The sequence below is a fragment of the Pseudophryne corroboree genome, chromosome 2 (assembly GCF_028390025.1).
Source record: "Pseudophryne corroboree isolate aPseCor3 chromosome 2, aPseCor3.hap2, whole genome shotgun sequence".
NCBI classification, from domain to species: domain Eukaryota; kingdom Metazoa; phylum Chordata; class Amphibia; order Anura; family Myobatrachidae; genus Pseudophryne; species Pseudophryne corroboree.
In genome coordinates this window covers 1,042,890,733-1,042,913,925 of record NC_086445.1, presented here as the reverse complement: position 1 = coordinate 1,042,913,925, position 23,193 = coordinate 1,042,890,733, and the positions used below count along the sequence as shown (strand labels likewise).

The 23,193-nt window shown below is 52.3% G+C and overlaps 1 protein-coding gene across 9 annotated transcripts in view; it reads left to right on the top strand.

Annotated features, from left to right (window-relative positions):
* STXBP5L (syntaxin binding protein 5L) overlaps positions 1-23,193 on the top strand; it is a 619,515-nt gene that overhangs the window by 477,780 nt on the left and 118,542 nt on the right. For 5 of the 9 annotated variants that reach the window (XM_063956843.1, XM_063956842.1, XM_063956845.1 and 2 more), the window contains 3 exons: positions 8,136-8,287; positions 12,515-12,586; positions 14,339-14,404. In XM_063956843.1, coding sequence (XP_063812913.1) covers positions 8,136-8,287; positions 12,515-12,586; positions 14,339-14,404 — 290 coding nt within the window. The remainder of the gene's footprint in view (positions 1-8,135; positions 8,288-12,514; positions 12,587-14,338; positions 14,405-23,193) is intronic. The other 4 variants (XM_063956846.1, XM_063956848.1, XM_063956850.1 and 1 more) reach the window with 1 other exon arrangement.

Here is a 23,193-nt window from a genome sequence, read left to right as displayed (position 1 = left end):
TAACGTGTGTGCTGTAACGTGTGCGGTGTAATGGCTGTAACGTGTGTGCTGTAACGTGTGCGGTGTAATGGCTGTAACGTGTGCGGTGTAATGCCTGTAACGTGTGTGCTGTAACGTGTGCGGTGTAATGGCTGTAACGTGTGCGGTGTAATGGCTGTAACGTGTGCGGTGTAACGTGTGCGGTGTAATGCCTGTAGCGTGTGCGCTGTAACGTGTGCGGTGTAATGCCTGTAGCGTGTGCGGTGTAATGCCTGTAACGTGTGCGGTGTAATGCCTGTAGCGTGTGCGCTGTAACGTGTGCGGTGTAATGCCTGTAACGTGTGTGCTGTAACGTGTGCGGTGTAATGGCTGTAACGTGTGTGCTGTAACGTGTGCGGTGTAATGCCTGTAACGTGTGCGGTGTAATGCCTGTAGCGTGTGCGCTGTAACGTGTGCGGTGTAATGCCTGTAGCGTGTGCGCTGTAACGTGTGCGGTGTAATGCCTGTAACGTGTGTGCTGTAACGTGTGCGGTGTAATGGCTGTAACGTGTGCGGTGTAATGCCTGTAACGTGTGTGCTGTAACGTGTGCGGTGTAATGGCTGTAACGTGTGCGGTGTAATGGCTGTAACGTGTGCGGTGTAACGTGTGCGGTGTAATGCCTGTAGCGTGTGCGCTGTAACGTGTGCGGTGTAATGCCTGTAGCGTGTGCGCTGTAACGTGTGCGGTGTAATGCCTGTAACGTGTGTGCTGTAACGTGTGCGGTGTAATGCCTGTAACGTGTGTGCTGTAACGTGTGCGGTGTAATGCCTGTAGCGTGTGCGCTGTAACGTGTGCGGTGTAATGCCTGTAACGTGTGCGGTGTAATGCCTGTAACGTGTGCGGTGTAATGCCTGTAACGTGTGCGGTGTAATGCCTGTAACGTGTGTGCTGTAACGTGTGCGGTGTAATGCCTGTAACGTGTGCGGTGTAATGCCTGTAACGTGTGCGCTGTAACGTGTGCGGTGTAATGCCTGTAACGTGTGTGCTGTAACGTGTGCGGTGTAATGCCTGTAACGTGTGCGGTGTAATGCCTGTAACGTGTGTGCTGTAACGTGTGCGGTGTAATGCCTGTAACGTGTGTGCTGTAACGTGTGCGGTGTAATGCCTGTAACGTGTGTGCTGTAACGTGTGTGCTGTAACGTGTGCGGTGTAACGTGTGCGGTGTAATGCCTGTAACGTGTGCGCTGTAACGTGTGCGGTGTAATGCCTGTAACGTGTGCGGTGTAATGCCTGTAGCGTGTGCGCTGTAACGTGTGCGGTGTAATGCCTGTAACGTGTGTGCTGTAACGTGTGCGGTGTAATGGCTGTAACGTGTGCGGTGTAATGCCTGTAACGTGTGTGCTGTAACGTGTGCGGTGTAATGCCTGTAACGTGTGCGGTGTAATGCCTGTAACGTGTGCGCTGTAACGTGTGCGCTGTAATGCCTGTAACGTGTGTGCTGTAACGTGTGCGGTGTAATGCCTGTAACGTGTGCGCTGTAATGCCTGTAACGTGTGCGCTGTAACGTGTGCGGTGTAATGCCTGTAGCGTGTGCGCTGTAACGTGTGCGGTGTAATGCCTGTAACGTGTGTGCTGTAACGTGTGCGGTGTAATGCCTGTAACGTGTGTGCTGTAACGTGTGCGGTGTAATGGCTGTAACGTGTGTGCTGTAACGTGTGTGCTGTAACGTGTGCGGTGTAATGCCTGTAACGTGTGTGCTGTAACGTGTGCGGTGTAATGCCTGTAACGTGTGTGCTGTAACGTGTGCGGTGTAATGCCTGTAACGTGTGTGCTGTAAGGTGTGTGCTGTAACGTGTGCGGTGTAACGTGTGCGGTGTAATGCCTGTAACGTGTGCGCTGTAACGTGTGCGGTGTAATGCCTGTAACGTGTGCGGTGTAATGCCTGTAGCGTGTGCGCTGTAACGTGTGCGGTGTAATGCCTGTAACGTGTGTGCTGTAACGTGTGCGGTGTAATGGCTGTAACGTGTGCGGTGTAATGCCTGTAACGTGTGTGCTGTAACGTGTGCGGTGTAATGCCTGTAACGTGTGCGGTGTAATGCCTGTAACGTGTGCGCTGTAACGTGTGCGGTGTAATGCCTGTAACGTGTGTGCTGTAACGTGTGCGGTGTAATGCCTGTAACGTGTGCGGTGTAATGCCTGTAACGTGTGCGCTGTAACGTGTGCGGTGTAATGCCTGTAACGTGTGTGCTGTAACGTGTGCGGTGTAATGCCTGTAACGTGTGTGCTGTAACGTGTGCGGTGTAATGCCTGTAACGTGTGTGCTGTAACGTGTGCGGTGTAACGTGTGCGGTGTAATGCCTGTAACGTGTGTGCTGTAACGTGTGCGGTGTAATGCCTGTAACGTGTGTGCTGTAACGTGTGCGGTGTAATGCCTGTAACGTGTGTGCTGTAACGTGTGCGGTGTAATGCCTGTAACGTGTGTGCTGTAACGTGTGCGGTGTAACGTGTGCGGTGTAATGCCTGTAACGTGTGCGCTGTAACGTGTGCGGTGTAATGCCTGTAACGTGTGCGGTGTAATGCCTGTAGCGTGTGCGCTGTAACGTGTGCGGTGTAATGCCTGTAACGTGTGTGCTGTAACGTGTGCGGTGTAATGGCTGTAACGTGTGCGGTGTAATGCCTGTAACGTGTGTGCTGTAACGTGTGTGCTGTAACGTGTGCGGTGTAATGCCTGTAACGTGTGCGCTGTAACGTGTGCGGTGTAATGCCTGTAACGTGTGCGCTGTAACGTGTGCGGTGTAATGCCTGTAACGTGTGTGCTGTAACGTGTGCGGTGTAACGTGTGCGGTGTAATGCCTGTAACGTGTGTGCTGTAACGTGTGCGGTGTAACGTGTGCGGTGTAATGCCTGTAACGTGTGCGGTGTAACGTGTGCGGTGTAATGCCTGTAACGTGTGCGCTGTAACGTGTGCGGTGTAATGCCTGTAACGTGTGCGGTGTAATGCCTGTAGCGTGTGCGCTGTAACGTGTGCGGTGTAATGCCTGTAACGTGTGTGCTGTAACGTGTGCGGTGTAATGGCTGTAACGTGTGCGGTGTAATGCCTGTAACGTGTGTGCTGTAACGTGTGCGGTGTAATGCCTGTAACGTGTGCGGTGTAATGCCTGTAACGTGTGCGCTGTAACGTGTGCGGTGTAATGCCTGTAACGTGTGTGCTGTAACGTGTGCGCTGTAACGTGTGCGGTGTAATGCCTGTAACGTGTGTGCTGTAACGTGTGCGGTGTAATGCCTGTAACGTGTGCGGTGTAATGCCTGTAACGTGTGCGCTGTAACGTGTGCGGTGTAATGCCTGTAACGTGTGTGCTGTAACGTGTGCGGTGTAATGCCTGTAACGTGTGTGCTGTAACGTGTGCGGTGTAATGCCTGTAACGTGTGTGCTGTAACGTGTGCGGTGTAACGTGTGCGGTGTAATGCCTGTAACGTGTGTGCTGTAACGTGTGCGGTGTAATGCCTGTAACGTGTGTGCTGTAACGTGTGCGGTGTAATGCCTGTAACGTGTGTGCTGTAACGTGTGCGGTGTAATGCCTGTAACGTGTGTGCTGTAACGTGTGCGGTGTAACGTGTGCGGTGTAATGCCTGTAACGTGTGCGCTGTAACGTGTGCGGTGTAATGCCTGTAACGTGTGCGGTGTAATGCCTGTAGCGTGTGCGCTGTAACGTGTGCGGTGTAATGCCTGTAACGTGTGTGCTGTAACGTGTGCGGTGTAATGCCTGTAACGTGTGCGCTGTAACGTGTGCGGTGTAATGCCTGTAACGTGTGTGCTGTAACGTGTGCGGTGTAACGTGTGCGGTGTAATGCCTGTAACGTGTGTGCTGTAACGTGTGCGGTGTAACGTGTGCGGTGTAATGCCTGTAACGTGTGTGCTGTAACGTGTGCGGTGTAATGGCTGTAACGTGTGCGGTGTAATGCCTGTAACGTGTGTGCTGTAACGTGTGCGGTGTAATGCCTGTAACGTGTGCGGTGTAATGCCTGTAACGTGTGCGCTGTAACGTGTGCGGTGTAATGCCTGTAACGTGTGTGCTGTAACGTGTGCGGTGTAATGCCTGTAACGTGTGCGGTGTAATGCCTGTAACGTGTGCGCTGTAACGTGTGCGGTGTAATGCCTGTAACGTGTGTGCTGTAACGTGTGCGGTGTAATGCCTGTAACGTGTGTGCTGTAACGTGTGCGGTGTAATGCCTGTAACGTGTGTGCTGTAACGTGTGCGGTGTAACGTGTGCGGTGTAATGCCTGTAACGTGTGTGCTGTAACGTGTGCGGTGTAATGCCTGTAACGTGTGTGCTGTAACGTGTGCGGTGTAATGCCTGTAACGTGTGTGCTGTAACGTGTGCGGTGTAATGCCTGTAACGTGTGTGCTGTAACGTGTGCGGTGTAACGTGTGCGGTGTAATGCCTGTAACGTGTGCGCTGTAACGTGTGCGGTGTAATGCCTGTAACGTGTGCGGTGTAATGCCTGTAGCGTGTGCGCTGTAACGTGTGCGGTGTAATGCCTGTAACGTGTGTGCTGTAACGTGTGCGGTGTAATGGCTGTAACGTGTGCGGTGTAATGCCTGTAACGTGTGTGCTGTAACGTGTGTGCTGTAACGTGTGCGGTGTAATGCCTGTAACGTGTGCGCTGTAACGTGTGCGGTGTAATGCCTGTAACGTGTGCGCTGTAACGTGTGCGGTGTAATGCCTGTAACGTGTGTGCTGTAACGTGTGCGGTGTAACGTGTGCGGTGTAATGCCTGTAACGTGTGTGCTGTAACGTGTGCGGTGTAACGTGTGCGGTGTAATGCCTGTAACGTGTGCGGTGTAACGTGTGCGGTGTAATGCCTGTAACGTGTGCGCTGTAACGTGTGCGGTGTAATGCCTGTAACGTGTGCGGTGTAATGCCTGTAGCGTGTGCGCTGTAACGTGTGCGGTGTAATGCCTGTAACGTGTGTGCTGTAACGTGTGCGGTGTAATGGCTGTAACGTGTGCGGTGTAATGCCTGTAACGTGTGTGCTGTAACGTGTGCGGTGTAATGCCTGTAACGTGTGCGGTGTAATGCCTGTAACGTGTGCGCTGTAACGTGTGCGGTGTAATGCCTGTAACGTGTGTGCTGTAACGTGTGCGCTGTAACGTGTGCGGTGTAATGCCTGTAACGTGTGTGCTGTAACGTGTGCGGTGTAATGCCTGTAACGTGTGCGGTGTAATGCCTGTAACGTGTGTGCTGTAACGTGTGCGGTGTAATGCCTGTAACGTGTGTGCTGTAACGTGTGCGGTGTAATGCCTGTAACGTGTGCGGTGTAATGCCTGTAACGTGTGCGCTGTAACGTGTGCGGTGTAATGCCTGTAACGTGTGTGCTGTAACGTGTGCGGTGTAATGCCTGTAACGTGTGTGCTGTAACGTGTGCGGTGTAATGCCTGTAACGTGTGTGCTGTAACGTGTGCGGTGTAACGTGTGCGGTGTAATGCCTGTAACGTGTGTGCTGTAACGTGTGCGGTGTAATGCCTGTAACGTGTGTGCTGTAACGTGTGCGGTGTAACGTGTGCGGTGTAATGCCTGTAACGTGTGTGCTGTAACGTGTGCGGTGTAACGTGTGCGGTGTAATGCCTGTAACGTGTGTGCTGTAACGTGTGTGCTGTAACGTGTGCGGTGTAATGCCTGTAACGTGTGCGCTGTAACGTGTGCGGTGTAATGCCTGTAACGTGTGCGCTGTAACGTGTGCGGTGTAATGGCTGTAACGTGTGTGCTGTAACGTGTGCGCTGTAACGTGTGCGGTGTAATGCCTGTAACGTGTGTGCTGTAACGTGTGCGGTGTAATGCCTGTAACGTGTGCGCTGTAACGTGTGCGGTGTAATGCCTGTAACGTGTGCGGTGTAACGTGTGCGGTGTAATGCCTGTAACGTGTGCGCTGTAACGTGTGCGGTGTAATGCCTGTAACGTGTGTGCTGTAACGTGTGCGGTGTAACGTGTGCGGTGTAATGCCTGTAACGTGTGTGCTGTAACGTGTGCGGTGTAACGTGTGCGGTGTAATGCCTGTAACGTGTGTGCTGTAACGTGTGCGGTGTAATGCCTGTAACGTGTGCGCTGTAACGTGTGCGGTGTAATGCCTGTAACGTGTGCGCTGTAACGTGTGCGGTGTAATGCCTGTAGCGTGTGCGCTGTAACGTGTGCGGTGTAATGCCTGTAACGTGTGCGCTGTAACGTGTGCGGTGTAATGCCTGTAACGTGTGTGCTGTAACGTGTGCGGTGTAACGTGTGCGGTGTAATGCCTGTAACGTGTGTGCTGTAACGTGTGCGGTGTAACGTGTGCGGTGTAATGCCTGTAACGTGTGTGCTGTAACGTGTGTGCTGTAACGTGTGCGGTGTAATGCCTGTAACGTGTGCGCTGTAACGTGTGCGGTGTAATGCCTGTAACGTGTGCGCTGTAACGTGTGCGGTGTAATGGCTGTAACGTGTGTGCTGTAACGTGTGCGCTGTAACGTGTGCGGTGTAATGCCTGTAACGTGTGTGCTGTAACGTGTGCGGTGTAATGCCTGTAACGTGTGCGCTGTAACGTGTGCGGTGTAATGCCTGTAACGTGTGCGCTGTAACGTGTGCGGTGTAATGCCTGTAACGTGTGTGCTGTAACGTGTGCGGTGTAACGTGTGCGGTGTAATGCCTGTAACGTGTGTGCTGTAACGTGTGCGGTGTAACGTGTGCGGTGTAATGCCTGTAACGTGTGCGGTGTAACGTGTGCGGTGTAATGCCTGTAACGTGTGCGCTGTAACGTGTGCGGTGTAATGCCTGTAACGTGTGTGCTGTAACGTGTGCGGTGTAATGGCTGTAACGTGTGCGGTGTAATGCCTGTAACGTGTGTGCTGTAACGTGTGCGGTGTAATGCCTGTAACGTGTGCGGTGTAATGCCTGTAACGTGTGCGCTGTAACGTGTGCGGTGTAATGCCTGTAACGTGTGTGCTGTAACGTGTGCGCTGTAACGTGTACGGTGTAATGCCTGTAACGTGTGTGCTGTAACGTGTGCGGTGTAATGCCTGTAACGTGTGCGGTGTAATGCCTGTAACGTGTGCGCTGTAACGTGTGCGGTGTAATGCCTGTAACGTGTGTGCTGTAACGTGTGCGGTGTAATGCCTGTAACGTGTGTGCTGTAACGTGTGCGGTGTAATGCCTGTAACGTGTGCGCTGTAACGTGTGCGGTGTAATGCCTGTAACGTGTGCGCTGTAACGTGTGCGGTGTAACGTGTGCGGTGTAATGCCTGTAACGTGTGTGCTGTAACGTGTGCGGTGTAACGTGTGCGGTGTAATGCCTGTAACGTGTGTGCTGTAACGTGTGCGGTGTAATGCCTGTAACGTGTGTGCTGTAACGTGTGCGGTGTAACGTGTGCGGTGTAATGCCTGTAACGTGTGTGCTGTAACGTGTGCGGTGTAACGTGTGCGGTGTAATGCCTGTAACGTGTGTGCTGTAACGTGTGTGCTGTAACGTGTGCGGTGTAATGCCTGTAACGTGTGCGCTGTAACGTGTGCGGTGTAATGCCTGTAACGTGTGCGCTGTAACGTGTGCGGTGTAATGGCTGTAACGTGTGTGCTGTAACGTGTGCGCTGTAACGTGTGCGGTGTAATGCCTGTAACGTGTGTGCTGTAACGTGTGCGGTGTAATGCCTGTAACGTGTGCGCTGTAACGTGTGCGGTGTAATGCCTGTAACGTGTGCGCTGTAACGTGTGCGGTGTAATGCCTGTAACGTGTGTGCTGTAACGTGTGTGCTGTAACGTGTGCGGTGTAACGTGTGCGGTGTAATGCCTGTAACGTGTGTGCTGTAACGTGTGTGCTGTAACGTGTGCGGTGTAATGCCTGTAACGTGTGCGCTGTAACGTGTGCGGTGTAATGCCTGTAACGTGTGCGGTGTAACGTGTGCGGTGTAATGCCTGTAACGTGTGCGGTGTAATGCCTGTAACGTGTGTGCTGTAACGTGTGTGCTGTAACGTGTGCGGTGTAATGCCTGTAACGTGTGCGCTGTAACGTGTGCGGTGTAATGCCTGTAACGTGTGCGGTGTAACGTGTGCGGTGTAATGCCTGTAACGTGTGCGGTGTAATGCCTGTAACGTGTGCGGTGTAACGTGTGCGGTGTAATGCCTGTAACGGTTCCACATTGACGTGTTGCAGGGTGGCCTTTGGGAACGGGAACGGCCTGGCTGTTGTAGACTACATCCAGAAGAACATCCTACTGAGCATGGGGACCATTGAGTTGTACGGAAGCAGTGACCCCTACCAGCGGCAGCCGCGCTCTCCTCGCAAGAGTAAGCAGTTCACCGCAGGTATGTGATAGTAAGCGTGTCCACCAGTCCGTCCTGCATGTGTTACACAGCTGCATGAGACATGTACCTTACTCACCGCACAGCAACCACGCTAATCTCACCTACGCAGCCGCCTGCTCCTCTTACTGACAGTATTACTGACACGGGGATATTCCCAGGAGCCTGCGTAACCCCTGTGCTGCATGGAGGAGAGAGGAAACGTTTACTGACAGAGATAACGACACAGGAGATATGTCACATTGTGCTCCCCTGTATCGCGTCGGCTGCAGTCATTCCTCAGGGAAGTATAATTATATATATATGGCGGTTAGTGTCCTAGCCCAGCAGTCAGAGCCAGTAACTGCAGCAGCGGAATGCATATACCTGTATATGTGCTGCTACAGTACTCTCCCTACATTACTCTCATTACTCTACAGTCATCCCAGCAGTGTCAGCCCCCAACCAAACAGGCCATGCGGATCCTGCTCTTATTAATGAGGCTGACAGAGTGGGGATGGAATCCAGCCTCCTTCCCAATGGTGAGCACACTTGCCACATGAGCCAAAGTGCTGTGTATCAGCGCGGCAGAGGTGGCCGACTCCTGGCCGCAGGTCACAACCTCCCTATACCACAGGCCAGGCCTTTCCCTACCCCCAGCCACAGACCACGGCCTCCCTATCCCCAGCCACAGGCCATGCCTTTTCCTGCCCCCAGCCGCAGACCACGGCCCCCCTATCCCCAGCCACAGGCCAGGCCTTTTCCTGACCACAGCCATAGACCACGCCCTCCCTATCTCCAGCCGCAGACCACGCCCTTCCTATCTCCAGCCGCAGACCACGCCCTTCCTATCTCCAGCCGCAGACCACGCCCTCCCTATCCCCAGCCGCAGGCCAGGCCTTTTCCTGCCCCCAGCCACAGACCATGGCCTCCCTATCCCCAGCCGCAGACCACGGCATCCCTATCCCCAGCCACAGGCCAGGCCTTTTCCTGCCCCCAGCCACAGACCACGGCCTTCCTATCCCCAGCCACAGGCCAGGCCTTTTCCTGACCACAGCCACAGACCACGCCCTGCCTATCTCCAGCCGCAGACCACGGCCTCCCTATCCCCAGCCGCAGACCACGGCCTCCCTATCCCCAGCCTCAGACCACGGCCTCCCTATCCCCAGCCACAGGCCAGGCCTTTTCCTGACCACAGCCGCAGACCACACCCTCCCTATCTCCAGCCGCAGACCACAGCCTCCATATCCCCAGCCGCAGACCACGCCCTCCCTATCCCCAGCCGCAGACCAGGCCTTTTCCTGACCACAGCCACAGACCACGCCCTCCCTATCTCCAGCCGCAGACCACAGCCTCCACATCCCCAGCCGCAGACCACGACCTCCCTATCCCCAGCCGCAGACCACGGCCTCCCTATCCCCAGCCTCAGACCATGGCCTCCCTATCCCCAGCCTCAGACCACGGCCTCCCTATCCCCAGCCTCAGACCACGGCCTCCCTATCCCCAGCCTCAGACCACGGCCTCCCTATACCCTGCTGCGGGCCACAACCTCCCTATCCCCAGATGGAAGCTGTGGCCTTTCCTTATCCCCAACCGCAGACCACGGCCTCCCTATCCCCATCCGCAGACCACAGCCTCTTATACCCAGCCGCAGACCACGGCCTCCCTATCCCCATCCTCAGACCACAGCCTCCCTATCTCCAGCCGCAGGCCGCAACCTCCCTATCCCCAGCCGCAGACCACGGCCACCCTATCCCCAGTCGCAGACCACGGCCTCCATATCCCCATCCACAGACCACGGCCACCCTATCCCCAGCCGCAGACCACGGCCTCCCTATCCCCATCCTCAGATCACGGCCTCCCTATCCCCAGCCGCATCCCCAGCCACAATTAAAGATTCCAACAGTCGCACAGGAATGAGATGTCAGATGTTGGGAAACACTGTCCCGATGATAGGAGACACGTCAGGGAGGCCGCCTCTTGCTGGACCCCCGCTTATTGCATTGTGTGGCAGCGGATGTACCTGGAGCAGAGGCCAATGCGCTCTGTAACACATTATCAGGGTCCCTACATCACAGGAGACGCGGGATCAGACCAGCGCAGATTAACGCAGGATCAGACCAGCGCAGAATAACGCAGGATCAGACCAGCGCAGAATAACGCAGGATCAGACCAGCGCAGAATAACGCAGGATCAGACCAGCGCAGATTAACGCAGGATCAGACCAGCACAGAATAACGCAGGATCAGACCAGCGCAGAATAACGCAGGATCAGACCAGCGCAGAATAAGCAGTTACTGTCCAGCCGTTCCTTTTTTGTAGCTGTTTGTTTCCTGATCACTTTGTGCCTTTGTCATTCAGAGAAAAAGGTTTGTTAATCAGGATTAAATAGCGTTTGTATGGTTCAGTGCATGCCAGTATAACAGGTGTACCCAGGCCCAGTCACATCTCAGTGTACAGCGCCGTGCCGGCACTGCCAGCCCGTGAAACAAAGTGCTATTCACAGCTACTGTACATTTCTATATTACTATTATTATTACATGTTGTTATTATTATGTTACGTAAAACTATTTCTAGATCTACTGTAGATAGTAGTTATCGGAGAGTGTTAAAAACCCGCCACAGGTTCCACCCCTGGCCGTACAGTTGCAGTGTCAGGACGGTGTCTCTCTTTGTCTCACTGACACGTGAAGACGTTGTGTCATTGTACCGCGTGCCGCTGTGTGTGGTGACATAGTGACGTGCAGATTCCGCTTCATGTCATTTCCACCAGCGGCCGCTCATTTCAGCAAATGTCCCCGTCGCTGTATCACTGCTGGGAAAGGCTGATTATGGCGCACACCGTGATTATACCACCAGGGCTGCCTCTGTCCTGCTTACCACACAGCACACGTGTCTCTGGGGCTTGTTTGTGCATCAGAGTAACTTTATTACTGTATGTGTCACTGCCTGCATTACGTGTTTTACATTTATTTTCATTTATTTCTATTGGAAAAATGTGTGTGGATCTGAAGCGCTGTCTGGAGGTGTCAGCGGAAATAAAAGCAAATTGCAAAGGTATATTGGCACAACCTGATGTACTTTATGTCAGCAATTATAATAAACTCAATTTAACATGGAACAAAATTCAGGTTCTTAGCACAATTTTGGGCCAAAAATGTGGGCCTACCACCACGTCAAGGTGACCTCATCAGGTGGGTCCCTAACATCCCTAATACTGACATATTATATAAATGCATCCAGGTCTTACCTATCATAGTGCCCCTTCTAATATGCCAACAGCAATTACAAGTGTACATACATACACAATTACAGAGTAAAGGGGGTGGGGGGCTGGACTGCACCCTAATCTTAAACTTACGAGGTGCTACCTTGCTGAGACTTGTAGTGCCACACAGAAAACACTCTAAGCACTAAGAACACTGCTAATAAGAACAATTATAATATACTCATGAACATGGAGTAAAATTGAGGTACTTAGTATAATTTGTGGCCAAACATGTGGGCACACCTACCACATCACTGTGACCTTATGAGGTGGGTCCCTAACATCCCTGATACTGACATACAGTATTATATGAATGTATCGGGTGGTCTTCTGTTTGCCGGCGGTCGGGCTCCCGGCGCTCAGTATACCGGCGCCGGGAGCCCGACAGCCGGCATACCGACACTTATTTTCCCTCGTGGGGGTCCACGACCCCCATAGAGGGAGAATAAAATAGTGTGGCGCGCGTAGCGCAGCGAGCCCGCAAGGGGCTCATTTGCGCTCGCCAAGCTGTCGGTAAGCCGGCGGTCGGGCTCCCGGCGCCGGGATGCTGGTCGCCGGGAGCCCGACCGCCGGCCAGCCGTAGTGAACCCGAATGTATCCAGGTCTTAGCTATCGTAGTGCCCATTCTACTGCGTAGACAGCAAATGCAGGGACCTGGAATATTCATTCCACAGTATAAACCTTTATCATGTATCCTAACACTGCTGCTTATTAAATAACCAAGCAGAACCCAGATACTCTTCCTGCGCCCCGCCTTTTGTGCCAGTCCGATAAGGCTCTGACCCCCGGAAATGCTGCGTCCCTTCATCAGCATCCACACGCATTTCTCCAAAGATGACTTCCTGACTAGCTGGAGGTGAGCGATCACCTAGAGTGCTGTGGATTGCACCTTCTTTCACCGCACACTCTTGTTTTCTTTTCCTTTCTTTCCTCTGCCTGCTGCCGCTGCCGCTGATCTGCTGATGCGCTGGCATGTTCCACAGACAACTTTTGCATGCGTGGCCTGTCTAATTTTTACCCAGATTTAACGAAACGGATCCGTACTTCTTATCAGAGTAAGTTCTCCGGGGGCTGATCGTGGAGCTTGTGTTTGTTCTGCACAATGTGTTTTCTCCCGTGCATGAATGTTTTCTTCCTGTTGGCTTACGCAGAGCGGAGGTTTTTGTATAGTCTCAGTCAGCTTCCTAGATAATGGCGCATATGTAACAGGGTCAGAGTTTGCTGGCGGTGCGGGAAGCCGGCCGATCTGCAGACGCGAGACTGTTTGTAGAGGGTGAAGAAGAGAGTGAGTGGAGAGAACAGGGCACAGATGATGACAAGGTGATAGTGACGAAGCCAGTTAGCTGTTGCTCTCTGCCCATAGACTTACCGCATGAATATTATACCGGCAACTACTTACCGCACAGATGGCGGCGGGGTTAGAATATCTGTGCAGCCATAGGGACCCGTGTGTCTGTGGGACTGAAGCGCAGATTCCCCCTCATGCGGCATTACTAGCGCCTGCGCAGTATCTCCCAGCACAGCGGCGGCGCGGTGTCTCGCAGTGACACTACAGATCCCTCTGCTGGGGTAATGCCAGTGGTTTTATCCCCTGAGTAACACAAGTAGCAGTGTCTAACAAATAGGTTTAATCTTCCACGTCTCATAAATGTTTACTGCCTGTATCCCGAGCTGGTGTCACCGTATAATATATTGCTGTTTGTGCATGTGCTCTCATCTGCAAGCGGCAGTAGCGGGGCTTGGACGCCAGCCACGATTTCTCAGCCTCTGCTGAACGTCAAGTTCTTTTTCCTGCAAACATTTGATAAGCAGAAAATGATTTCACCTGCACATGAGGGTATTAATCTGCGAGGGCGGGATAAAGGGCCTAATTAAGACCTGATTGCAGCAGCAAATTTGTTAGCAGTTGGGTAAAACCATGGGGGTAATTCAGACCTGATCACAGCAGCAAATTTAGCAGTTGGGCAAAACCATGCTGCACTGCAGGTGGGGCAGATGTAACGGGATCCGGTCTGAAGATCGACAGTGTCTAGGTCGACAATGTATAGGTCGGCCACTATAGGTCGACAGTCACTAGGTCGACATGGATGGAAGGTCGACAGGGTTTCTAGGTCGACATGTGCTAGGTCGACAGGTCTAAAGGTCGACATGAGTTTAAAAAAAAAAAAATTCATACTTAACGATCCACGTGGACTACAATTGGAACGGTAAAGTGTGCCGAGCAAAGCGGTAGCGGAGCGAAGGCACCATGCCCGAAGCCGCGAGCCATGCGAGGGGACGCGGTGCACTAATTTGGGATCCCGGTCACTCTACGAAGAAAACGACACCCAAAAAAAATAAAAATTCCTCATGTCGACCTTTAGACCTGTCGACCTAGCACATGTCGACCTAGAAACCCTGTCGACCTTCCATCCATGTCGACCTAGTGACTGTCGACCTATAGTGGTCGACCTAGATACTGTCGATAAAACGAACCACACCCGATGTAACATGTGCAGAGAGAGAGTTAGATTTGGGTGGGGTGTGTTCAAGCTGAAATCTAAATTGCAGTGTAGAAATAAAGCAGCCAGTATTTACCCTGCACAGAAACAAAATAACCCACCCAAATCTAACTCTCTCTGCACATGTTACATCTGCCCCACCTGCAGTGCACATGGTTTTGCCCAACTGCTAACACATTTGCTGCTGCGATCAGATCTGAATTACCCCCACAGTCACTGCAGGCAGAAGGGTCCCCGGGGGCAGCTCATAGGTCTGGAGCTTTGCATGTTATTGCCGTTATTTTAATGTGATTCCTTTGCTTGCAGGTCTAACGGAACTCGCCGACAGCCCTGTGTCGCTGGAGCTGGACCGCTGCAAGTCTCCGACATCAGGTACATGGGTTCGGCTCTGCGCACGTCACGCAGGACACCTGTAAGACCAGGTTATGATGGCGGTGTGATATTGCAGAGCACTTGTGGCTGAATCTGTAACTAGCGTGATATTCTGTGTGTGCATATTACTGATCTGTACCAATGGACATAGGGAGTAATAGTGACTTGGCACGTGCTCGTAGCATGACCCAATATGAGCAGGCGTGGGCCCAAGTACAGAACGGTGGGGGACAACAACTGCAGGTGGAAGAAGGGGAGAAGTGGAGTCCTGAGAGGAGACAGAGAAGGAACGGTCAGAGAGGCAGGAGGACAGCCAGCAGGGGGCAGTATCAGACTGAGGGAGTGAAGGGTATGCAGGAGGAGAGGGTGGTCCACAGTGTCAGAGGCCGGAGAGAGGTCATGGAGAATGAGCAGAGTAGTTGGAGGTCATTGCAGAGTGTAGTGAGGGCAGTTTCTGTAGAGTGGAGATGATGGTAGCACAGCTGACGTGGGTCATGCAGGCGGTGGGGTGAAAGGTCAGGAGTCATTCAGGTGTGGTTGGTTTCGCTATCACTGCCGCTTCCTTGGAAGTGATAGCGCTGTATGGTGATACGGCAGGATGCATCTGTTACACGCAGATGGCTCCTGCTGCACTAGTGATCTGACCTTCATCCTAGTACACATCATCGGATCAGACCACCCACCATCGGGCAGCTTACGGTGCCCATGTTGCCACGCAAGCAGCACATCGCAGAGGCCGGAAAATCTCCGTCCTATGAGGGAGATCCTTGGCTTCTTCCCACCCCCCAAAACAGCTGCGACATGCCTCCATTTTCACAAACGGAGGCCGTTACAGACCACTTCCCGCTCCCCAAAGCGGCATCAGACTGTCAATCAAAGACAGTCTGATGCCGGCCTGCGTCCTGTGCAGCAAGACCCGTTCGCTCACGTGCAGAACGGATCATGCGCAAAGTACCAAAACTCTGTACTTTGCGCAGATGCTTGCAGGAGCAAACGCACCTGAATGACCCCCAAGGAGCTTGTCAGCAACGGGGGGGAGAGCGCTGGTTTCTCTGAGAATGGGAGACACAAGGGTGTGCCGCAACGCGGTGTGACTGGTGCTGATGAGAGAGAGGTGAGATGAGTGACATAGGGACAGGCAGCAGGGGAGAGGTACACAGGGGGGGGGATCATACAGTGTTCTTTATTCTTACAAGAATCCAGTTGTGTTCCCTCCTGACGGTACAGCTGGTGGTACGCTTTCCCCGTTTATATGTAAAAGTCCCATTGTGTGCTGTACCCAGTCCCTCTAAGTGCTGTACACAGTCCCTCTAAGTGCTGTACGCAGTCCCTCTAAGCGCTGTACGCAGTCCCTCTAAGCGCTGTACGCAGTCCCTCTAAGCGCTGTACACAGTCCCTCTAAGTGCTGTACACAGTCCCTCTAAGTGCTGTACCCAGTCCCTCTAAGCACTGTACACAGTCCCTCTAAGCGCTGTACCCAGTCCCTCTAAGCGCTGTACCCAGTCCCTCTATGTGCTGTACGCAGTCCCTCTATGTACTGTACGCAGTCCCTCTAAGTGCTGTATGCAGTCCCTCTAAGTGCTCAGTCCCTCTAAGTGCTCAGTCCCTCTAAGCGCTGTACGCAGTCCCTCTAAGCGCTGTACGCAGTCCCTCTAAGCGCTGTACCCAGTCCCTCTAAGCGCTGTACCCAGTCCCTCTAAGCGCTGTACCCAGTCCCTCTAAGTGCTATACGCAGTCCCTCTAAGTGCTGTACGCAGTCCCTCAATGTGCTGTATGCAGTCCCTCTATGTGCTGTACGCAGTCCCTCTAAGTGCTGTACGCAGTCCCTCTAAGTCAGGCCTGGCCAACCTGTGGCTCTCCAGCTGTTGTAAAACTACAAGTCCCATCATGCTTTGCTACAGTTTTGCTATTAGGGAAGGCTAAAACTGTGGCAGGGCATGCTGGGATGTGTAGTTTCACAACATCTGGAGAGCCACAGGTTGGCCAGGCCTGCTCTAAGTGCTCAGTCCCTCTAAGCGCTGTACCCAGTCCCTCTAAGCGCTGTACGCAGTCCCTCTAAGTGCTGTACGCAGTCCATCTAAGTGCTATACGCAGTCCCTGTAAGTGCTGTACGCAGTCCTTCTAAGTGCTGTTTATATGTAAAAGTCCCATTGTGTGCTGTACCCAGTCCCTCTAAGTGCTGTACACAGTCCCTCTAAGTGCTGTACGCAGTCCCTCTAAGCGCTGTACGCAGTCCCTCTAAGCGCTGTACGCAGTCCCTCTAAGCGCTGTACGCAGTCCCTCTAAGCGCTGTACCCAGTCCCTCTAAGCGCTGTACGCAGTCCCTCTAAGTGCTGTACCCAGTCCCTCTAAGCACTGTACACAGTCCCTCTAAGCACTGTACACAGTCCCTCTAAGCACTGTACCCAGTCCCTCTAAGCGCTGTACGCAGTCCCTCTAAGCGCTGTACGCAGTCCATCTAAGTGCTATACGCAGTCCCTGTAAGTGCTGTACGCAGTCCTTCTAAGTGCTCAGTCCCTCTAAGTGCTGTACCCAGTCCCTCTAAGTGCTGTACGCAGTCCCTCTAAGTGCTGGACCCAGTCTCTCTAAGCGCTGTACGCAGTCCCTCTAAGTGCTGTACCCAGTCCATCTAAGCGCTGTACGCAGTCCCTCTAAGTGCTGTACCCAGTCCCTCTAAGTGCTGTACCCAGTCCCTCTAAGTGCTGTACCCAGTCCCTCTAAGTGCTGTACGCAGTCCCTCTAAGTGCTGTACGCAGTCCCTCTAAGTGCTGTACCCAGTCCCTCTAAGCGCTGTACCAAGTCCCTCTAAGCGCTGTACCCAGTCCCTCTAAGCGCTGTACCCAGTCCCTCTATGTGCTGTACCCAGTCCCTCTATGTGCTGTACCCAGTCCCTCTATGTGCTGTACGCAGTCCCTCTATGTGCTGTATGCAGTCCCTCTAAGTGCTGTATGCAGTCCCTCTAAGTGCTGTATGCAGTCCCTCTAAGTGCTGTATGCAGTCCCTCTAAGTGCTGTATGCAGTCCCTCTAAGTGCTGTATGCAGTCCCTCTAAGTGCTGTATGCAGTCCCTCTAAGTGCTGTATGCAGTCCCTCTAAGTGCTGTATGCAGTCCCTCTAAGTGCTGTACGCAGTCCCTCTAAGTGCTCAGTCCCTCTAAGTGCTGTAACCAGTCCCTCTAGGCGCTGTACCGAGTCCCTCTAGGCGCTGTACCCAGTCCCTCTAGGCGCTGTACCCAGTCCCTCTAGGCGCAGTATCCAGTCCCTCTAAGCGCTGTACGCAGTCCCTCTAACTGCTGTACGCAGTCCCTCTAAGTGCTGTACGCAGTCCCTCTAAGTGCTGTACGCAGTCCCTCTAAGTGCTGTACGCAGTCCCGCTAAGTGCTGTACGCAGTCCCTCTAAGTGCTGTACGCAGTCCCTCTAAGTGCTGTACGCAGTCCCTCTAAGTGCTGTACGCAGTCCCTCTAAGTGCTGTACGCAGTCCCTCTATGTGCTGTATGCAGTCCCTCTATGTGCTGTATGCAGTCCCGCTAAGTGCTGTACGCAGTCCCGCTAAGTGCTGTACGCAGTCCCTCTAAGTGCTGTACGCAGTCCCTCTAAGTGCTGTACGCAGTCCCTCTAAGTGTTGTACGCAGTCCCTCTAAGTGCTGTACGCAGTCCCTCTAAGTGCTCAGTCCCTCTAAGCGCTGTACACAGTCCCTCTAAGTGCTGTAACCAGTCCCTCTTGGCGCTGTACCGAGTCCCTCTAGGCGCTGTACCCAGTCCCTCTAGGCGCTGTATCCAGTCCCTCTAAGCGCTGTACGCAGTCCCTCTAAGTGCTGTACGCAGTCCCTCTAAGTGCTGTACGCAGTCCCTCTAAGTGCTGTACACAGTCCCTCTATGTGCTGTATGCAGTCCCGCTAAGTGCTGTGCGCAGTCCCTCTAAGTGCTGTGCGCAGTCCCTCTAAGTGCTGTACGCAGTCCCTCTAAGTGCTGTACGCAGTCCCTCTAAGTGCTGTACGCAGTCCCTCTAAGTGCTGTACGCAGTCCCTCTAAGTGCTGTACGCAGTCCCTCTAAGTGCTGTACGCAGTCCCTCTAAGTGCTGTACGCAGTCCCTCTAAGTGCTGTACGCAGTCCCTCTAAGTGCTGTACGCAGTCCCTCTATGTGCTGTATGCAGTCCCGCTAAGTGCTGTGCGCAGTCCCTCTAAGTGCTGTACGCAGTCCCTCTAAGTGCTGTACGCAGTCCCTCTAAGTGCTGTACGCAGTCCCTCTAAGTGCTGTACGCAGTCCCTCTAAGTGCTGTACGCAGTCCCTCTAAGTGCTGTACGCAGTCCTTCTAAGTGCTCAGTCCCTCTAAGTGCTGTACCCAGTCCCTCTAAGTGCTGTACGCAGTCCCTCTAAGTGCTGTACGCAGTCCCTCTATGTGCTGTACGCAGTCCCTCTAAGTGCTGTACGCAGTCCCTCTAAGTGCTGTACCCAGTCCCTCTAAGTGCTGTACGCAGTCCCTCTAAGTGCTCTCCCTCTAAGTGCTGTACGCAGTCCCTCTAAGTGCTGTACGCAGACCCTCTAAGTACTGTACCCAGTCCCTCTAAGTGCTGTACGCAGTCCCTCTAAGTGCTGCACGCAGTCCCTCTATGTGCTGTACCCAGTCCCTCTAAGTGCTGCACGCAGTCCCTCTAAGTGCTGCACCCAGTCCCTCTAAGTGCTGCAACCAGTCCCTCTAAGTGCTGCACGCAGTCCCTCTAAGTGCTGCACGCAGTCCCTCTAAGTGCTAGACGCAGTCCCTCTATGTGCTGTATGCAGTCCCTCTATGTGCTGTACGCAGTCCCTCTATGTGCTGTACGCAGTCCCTCTATGTGCTGCACGCAGTCCCTCTATGTGCTGCACGCAGTCCCTCTATGTGCTGCACGCAGTCCCTCTATGTGCTGCACGCAGTCCCTCTAAGTACTGCACGCAGTCCCTCTAAGTGCTGTACGCAGTCCCCTAAGTGCTGTACGCAGTCCCACCTCCTACGCAGCTGGTTTATACTTCCTTGGTTTAGTGGTTGTAATGTAACTTAGCACTGAATGGATAATTATTGAGCCGTGTAAGTTTCCATACTGTAATAGCAATCTGTTATATAATAACATATGGTGTGTTGCTAAATGTTTTTTTGGTAAGATGCCTAACAATGGTTATTTCCTCACAATCGCCCCTCTAGCTCATATGTTGTTCATATCTTTCAGTGTGGAGGCACCAGCGATGAACGATGCCCGGCCCCGCGCTCATTTATCGTTGGTGTCAGCTCGTTTATACATGCCAATATGGACAATCTCGTCCATATTAGCATGCAGGGCTATGGGGCCGGGTGACGGGGGGAGTGAAGAAACGTCAATCCCCTGTCACCTCCCCTTTCCCCACACTGCCGGCATTCTGCTGCCGGGGTCCTGGCAGCTGGCTCACCATACCCAACGCCACCCAATATCATTATTTAGTGTTCCTGTCACTACATGGGCAGTGGGCGACTTGTCTTCTGCAGGAAGCTGATGTGTAAGATAATTACTGCGGTATGTCATCCACACCATCACATGGAGGGAAATACTCCTACACAGCTCTCTCCCCTTCTCCTTATTCTCCACCGAGATGAAGATTGTTTCATCATCCTTACTGCTCAGATAGAAATGCACAGAACACGTTGTACAGTGTAAATGCTTCCTACGCCAGGCAAATTACGTCTCTGAACTCCTTTCTTTTCCACCATCTACCTGACAACAAGTCATCCATTCAGTCCCAATAAAAGCCCTTAGCAGGGGTATGAGAGCGTTGGGCTTGGCTGACACTTGGCAGGCCATCAGTCCCCCGTTGTATGGCGATATATCTCTTCCTGCCCTGGGAGGTCCTAGTCACTGTGAGGTTTGCTCTATGGTAAAGATGCTTATACCGTGCGGCTGTGCTTTCTCAGATCACGCTATCATTGCAGCTACAATTCACCCTCTGGGGGGCGCCAGTGCCTATCTGGGGACAACTTGAGACCAATGTAATTCCAGTTATGGGGCAATTCAGTTCCTGCTGGTGATGTGCTGTTGGAACGTTGCGGCAATGCTGAACGCAATGGCACATCGTCTCATGATACTTAGCACCCGATACAGGTGGACAGTAATGATCAGGGCGGATTGGGAACAAAAAGCGGCCCTGGAAAAATTTGTACTAGAGGCCCCACATGGGCAGCACCAGAGGTGTAAGGTCTGGCCATGGGCCATGGCAGCAGCACCCTCCCCCCAAGACTTTCCAGATAGTGGGCATGTCCAGCATCAAGGGGAAGTTAAAAAGAAATAAAATTAAATATTATGACACATTATATGATACACCTTTAGAATTTAAGAAACTATATCATTCTTTAGATAGATATATTTTCTTGCTTATTACACCAACCGTATCCCAATCACTATTCACTCAATCTTATATGTCAGCCAAGCAGGCAGGCAGAGCATACACTAGATCATCTGCAATCACAGGCTAAGTGGCAAAGTCATTTTCATATATGCAAATTATTTTGCATCTTATTGATTATGTCTATACAAAGGACCACATGTCCTCAAACAAAACAGGCCCCGTGGGTGCGTCGGCCCACCGGGACTCTTCCCTGTAAACCCCAATGGCCAATCCGCCTCTGGTAATGATGTTATTCTCCCATAATTATCTAGAATGTGCGCAGACGCCTCACTTCATGAATAATATAATTGCTCTGAAGACCACATCGCGCCAAAATCTGTAAAGCCTATAAGACCACGGGGAAATGATATGATAAAGGTAGAAGAGTAGCCTTCAGGGCTTTCTTATGTCATTCGCCAAACGTCAAACCAGTCATCTACCGCCAATCGCTATAAATGTGCCCAACCCCAGCTTTCATCAACTTTCCTTCATACACGGCCTCTTTCTTCTAAGCAATCTCAACCTTCTGGCAATCACAGTCGTGGCTGTAAGACGTTTCCCCCGCTGTTCTTTGTACGGTGCTCTCCATCTCACCTACCTGTCCAGGTCTGCAATTTGTCATTACTATCATCCAAGCCAACACTCCTTTATCTCTCCTCTGCCTGGCTGTCTCATTGCTTTTGTATTGACGTCATCGCTGCTTTCTGTGTATTGAGTGATTCCGTTACATTATTTGTTTATCCACAAATTCTCCCTCTACTGCCAAACCGCTCCCTCCGATCTCCTCTGTGTGGCCTCTCCCGCTGGGCTGACTCTTCCATTGACCATGACGATCGATCGCTGTCTTGTTTTCTGCAGACTGCAATCCCTTCTTCCGCTGTAACTTTTCAAATGAACTCAACCGCGTCTTCTCATCGCCAGAGCGATCTCAGTTTTCTTCAGTTTCAACACTTTCACCATTTCTGCAAGCTCTGCTGTCTCCAGCGTGTTCACGAACGTCCTGATCAGGCACTACCGCATCTTCAGGAAACCATGGTGAGACTGCCCATCATCCACACACGTAAGCAACGGGCCTGGCTTACATATGTGGCTGACCAGCAGTTTTATTACCATGGTTTACTAAAGATGCCGCCTTAGTAAATATCCATAGTATAAACGTCGTACCTCCTAAGACTTCTTCTGATAAACTGCTCTCCACCTTTCTTCACGCAAGGTTCTGAACACGTCCAAGCACGTAAACTTCCAGTCTCTCATCTTTCCTCAGCCCTCTAACCCCAACACACCTCTTTACTCATTTACATCTCCTGTAACCCTTCTCACTACAACCCCTTAGACGTCCAACGCCGCCCAACGTCAAGATGGACACGATCTCATGTAAGATGACTTCCCCAGGCAAGAATCTGCTCAGCTCTGTTCTGCGTTCTCTGGCGCGTTATCTTAGTGTGATCCCACAAATAAAGACTCATGAAGGAATGGGCGTATTGTGTGTACACAATGCAGGTGTAAAATGCAGCCAATAAGAGACACAATTATGTGTGTGCGCTGCTCCGGGGCATCTCACGGTACATCCAGCTCTGTAACAGTAGCAAATGCGGCAGGTTTACACCAGGAGAAAATGGTAGCGCACAATGGAGGTCATTCCGAGTTGTTCGCTCGCAAGCGGATTTTAGCAGATTTGCTCATGCTAAGCCGCCGCCTACTGGGAGTGAATCTTAGCATCTTAAAATTGCGAACGATGTATTCGCAATATTGCGATTACACACCTCGTAGCAGTTTCTGAGTAGCTCCAGACTTACTCGGCATCTGCGATCAGTTCAGTGCTTGTCGTTCCTGGTTTGACGTCACAAACACACCCAGCGTTCGCCCAGACACTCCTCCGTTTCTCCGGCCACTCCTGCGTTTTTTCCGGAAACTGTAGCGTTTTTTCCCACACGCCCATAAAACGGCCTGTTTCCGCCCAGTAACACCCATTTCCTGTCAATCACATTACGATCGCCAGAACGATGAAAAAGCCGTGAGTAAAATTACTAAGTGCATAGCAAATTTACTTGGCGCAGTCGCAGTGCGAACATTGCGCATGCACATTAAGTGGAAAATCGCTGCGATGCGAAGATTTTTACCGAGCGAACAACTCGGAATGAGGGCCAATATTCACTTGGTTTACGCCAGGACTAAGGAAAACGCGGAAAAGGCTGATTGCACATTCCCCACTTTGTACACAATGGGGGTCATTCCGAGTTGATCGCTCGCTAGCAGTTTTTAGCAGCCGTGCAAACGCATTGTCGCCGCCCACTGGGAGTGTATTTTCGCTTTGCAGAAGTGCGAACGCCTGTGCAGCAGAGCGCCTGCAAAAGTATTTTGTGCAAAACAAGACCAGCCCTGTAGTTACTCTTCGTGTGCG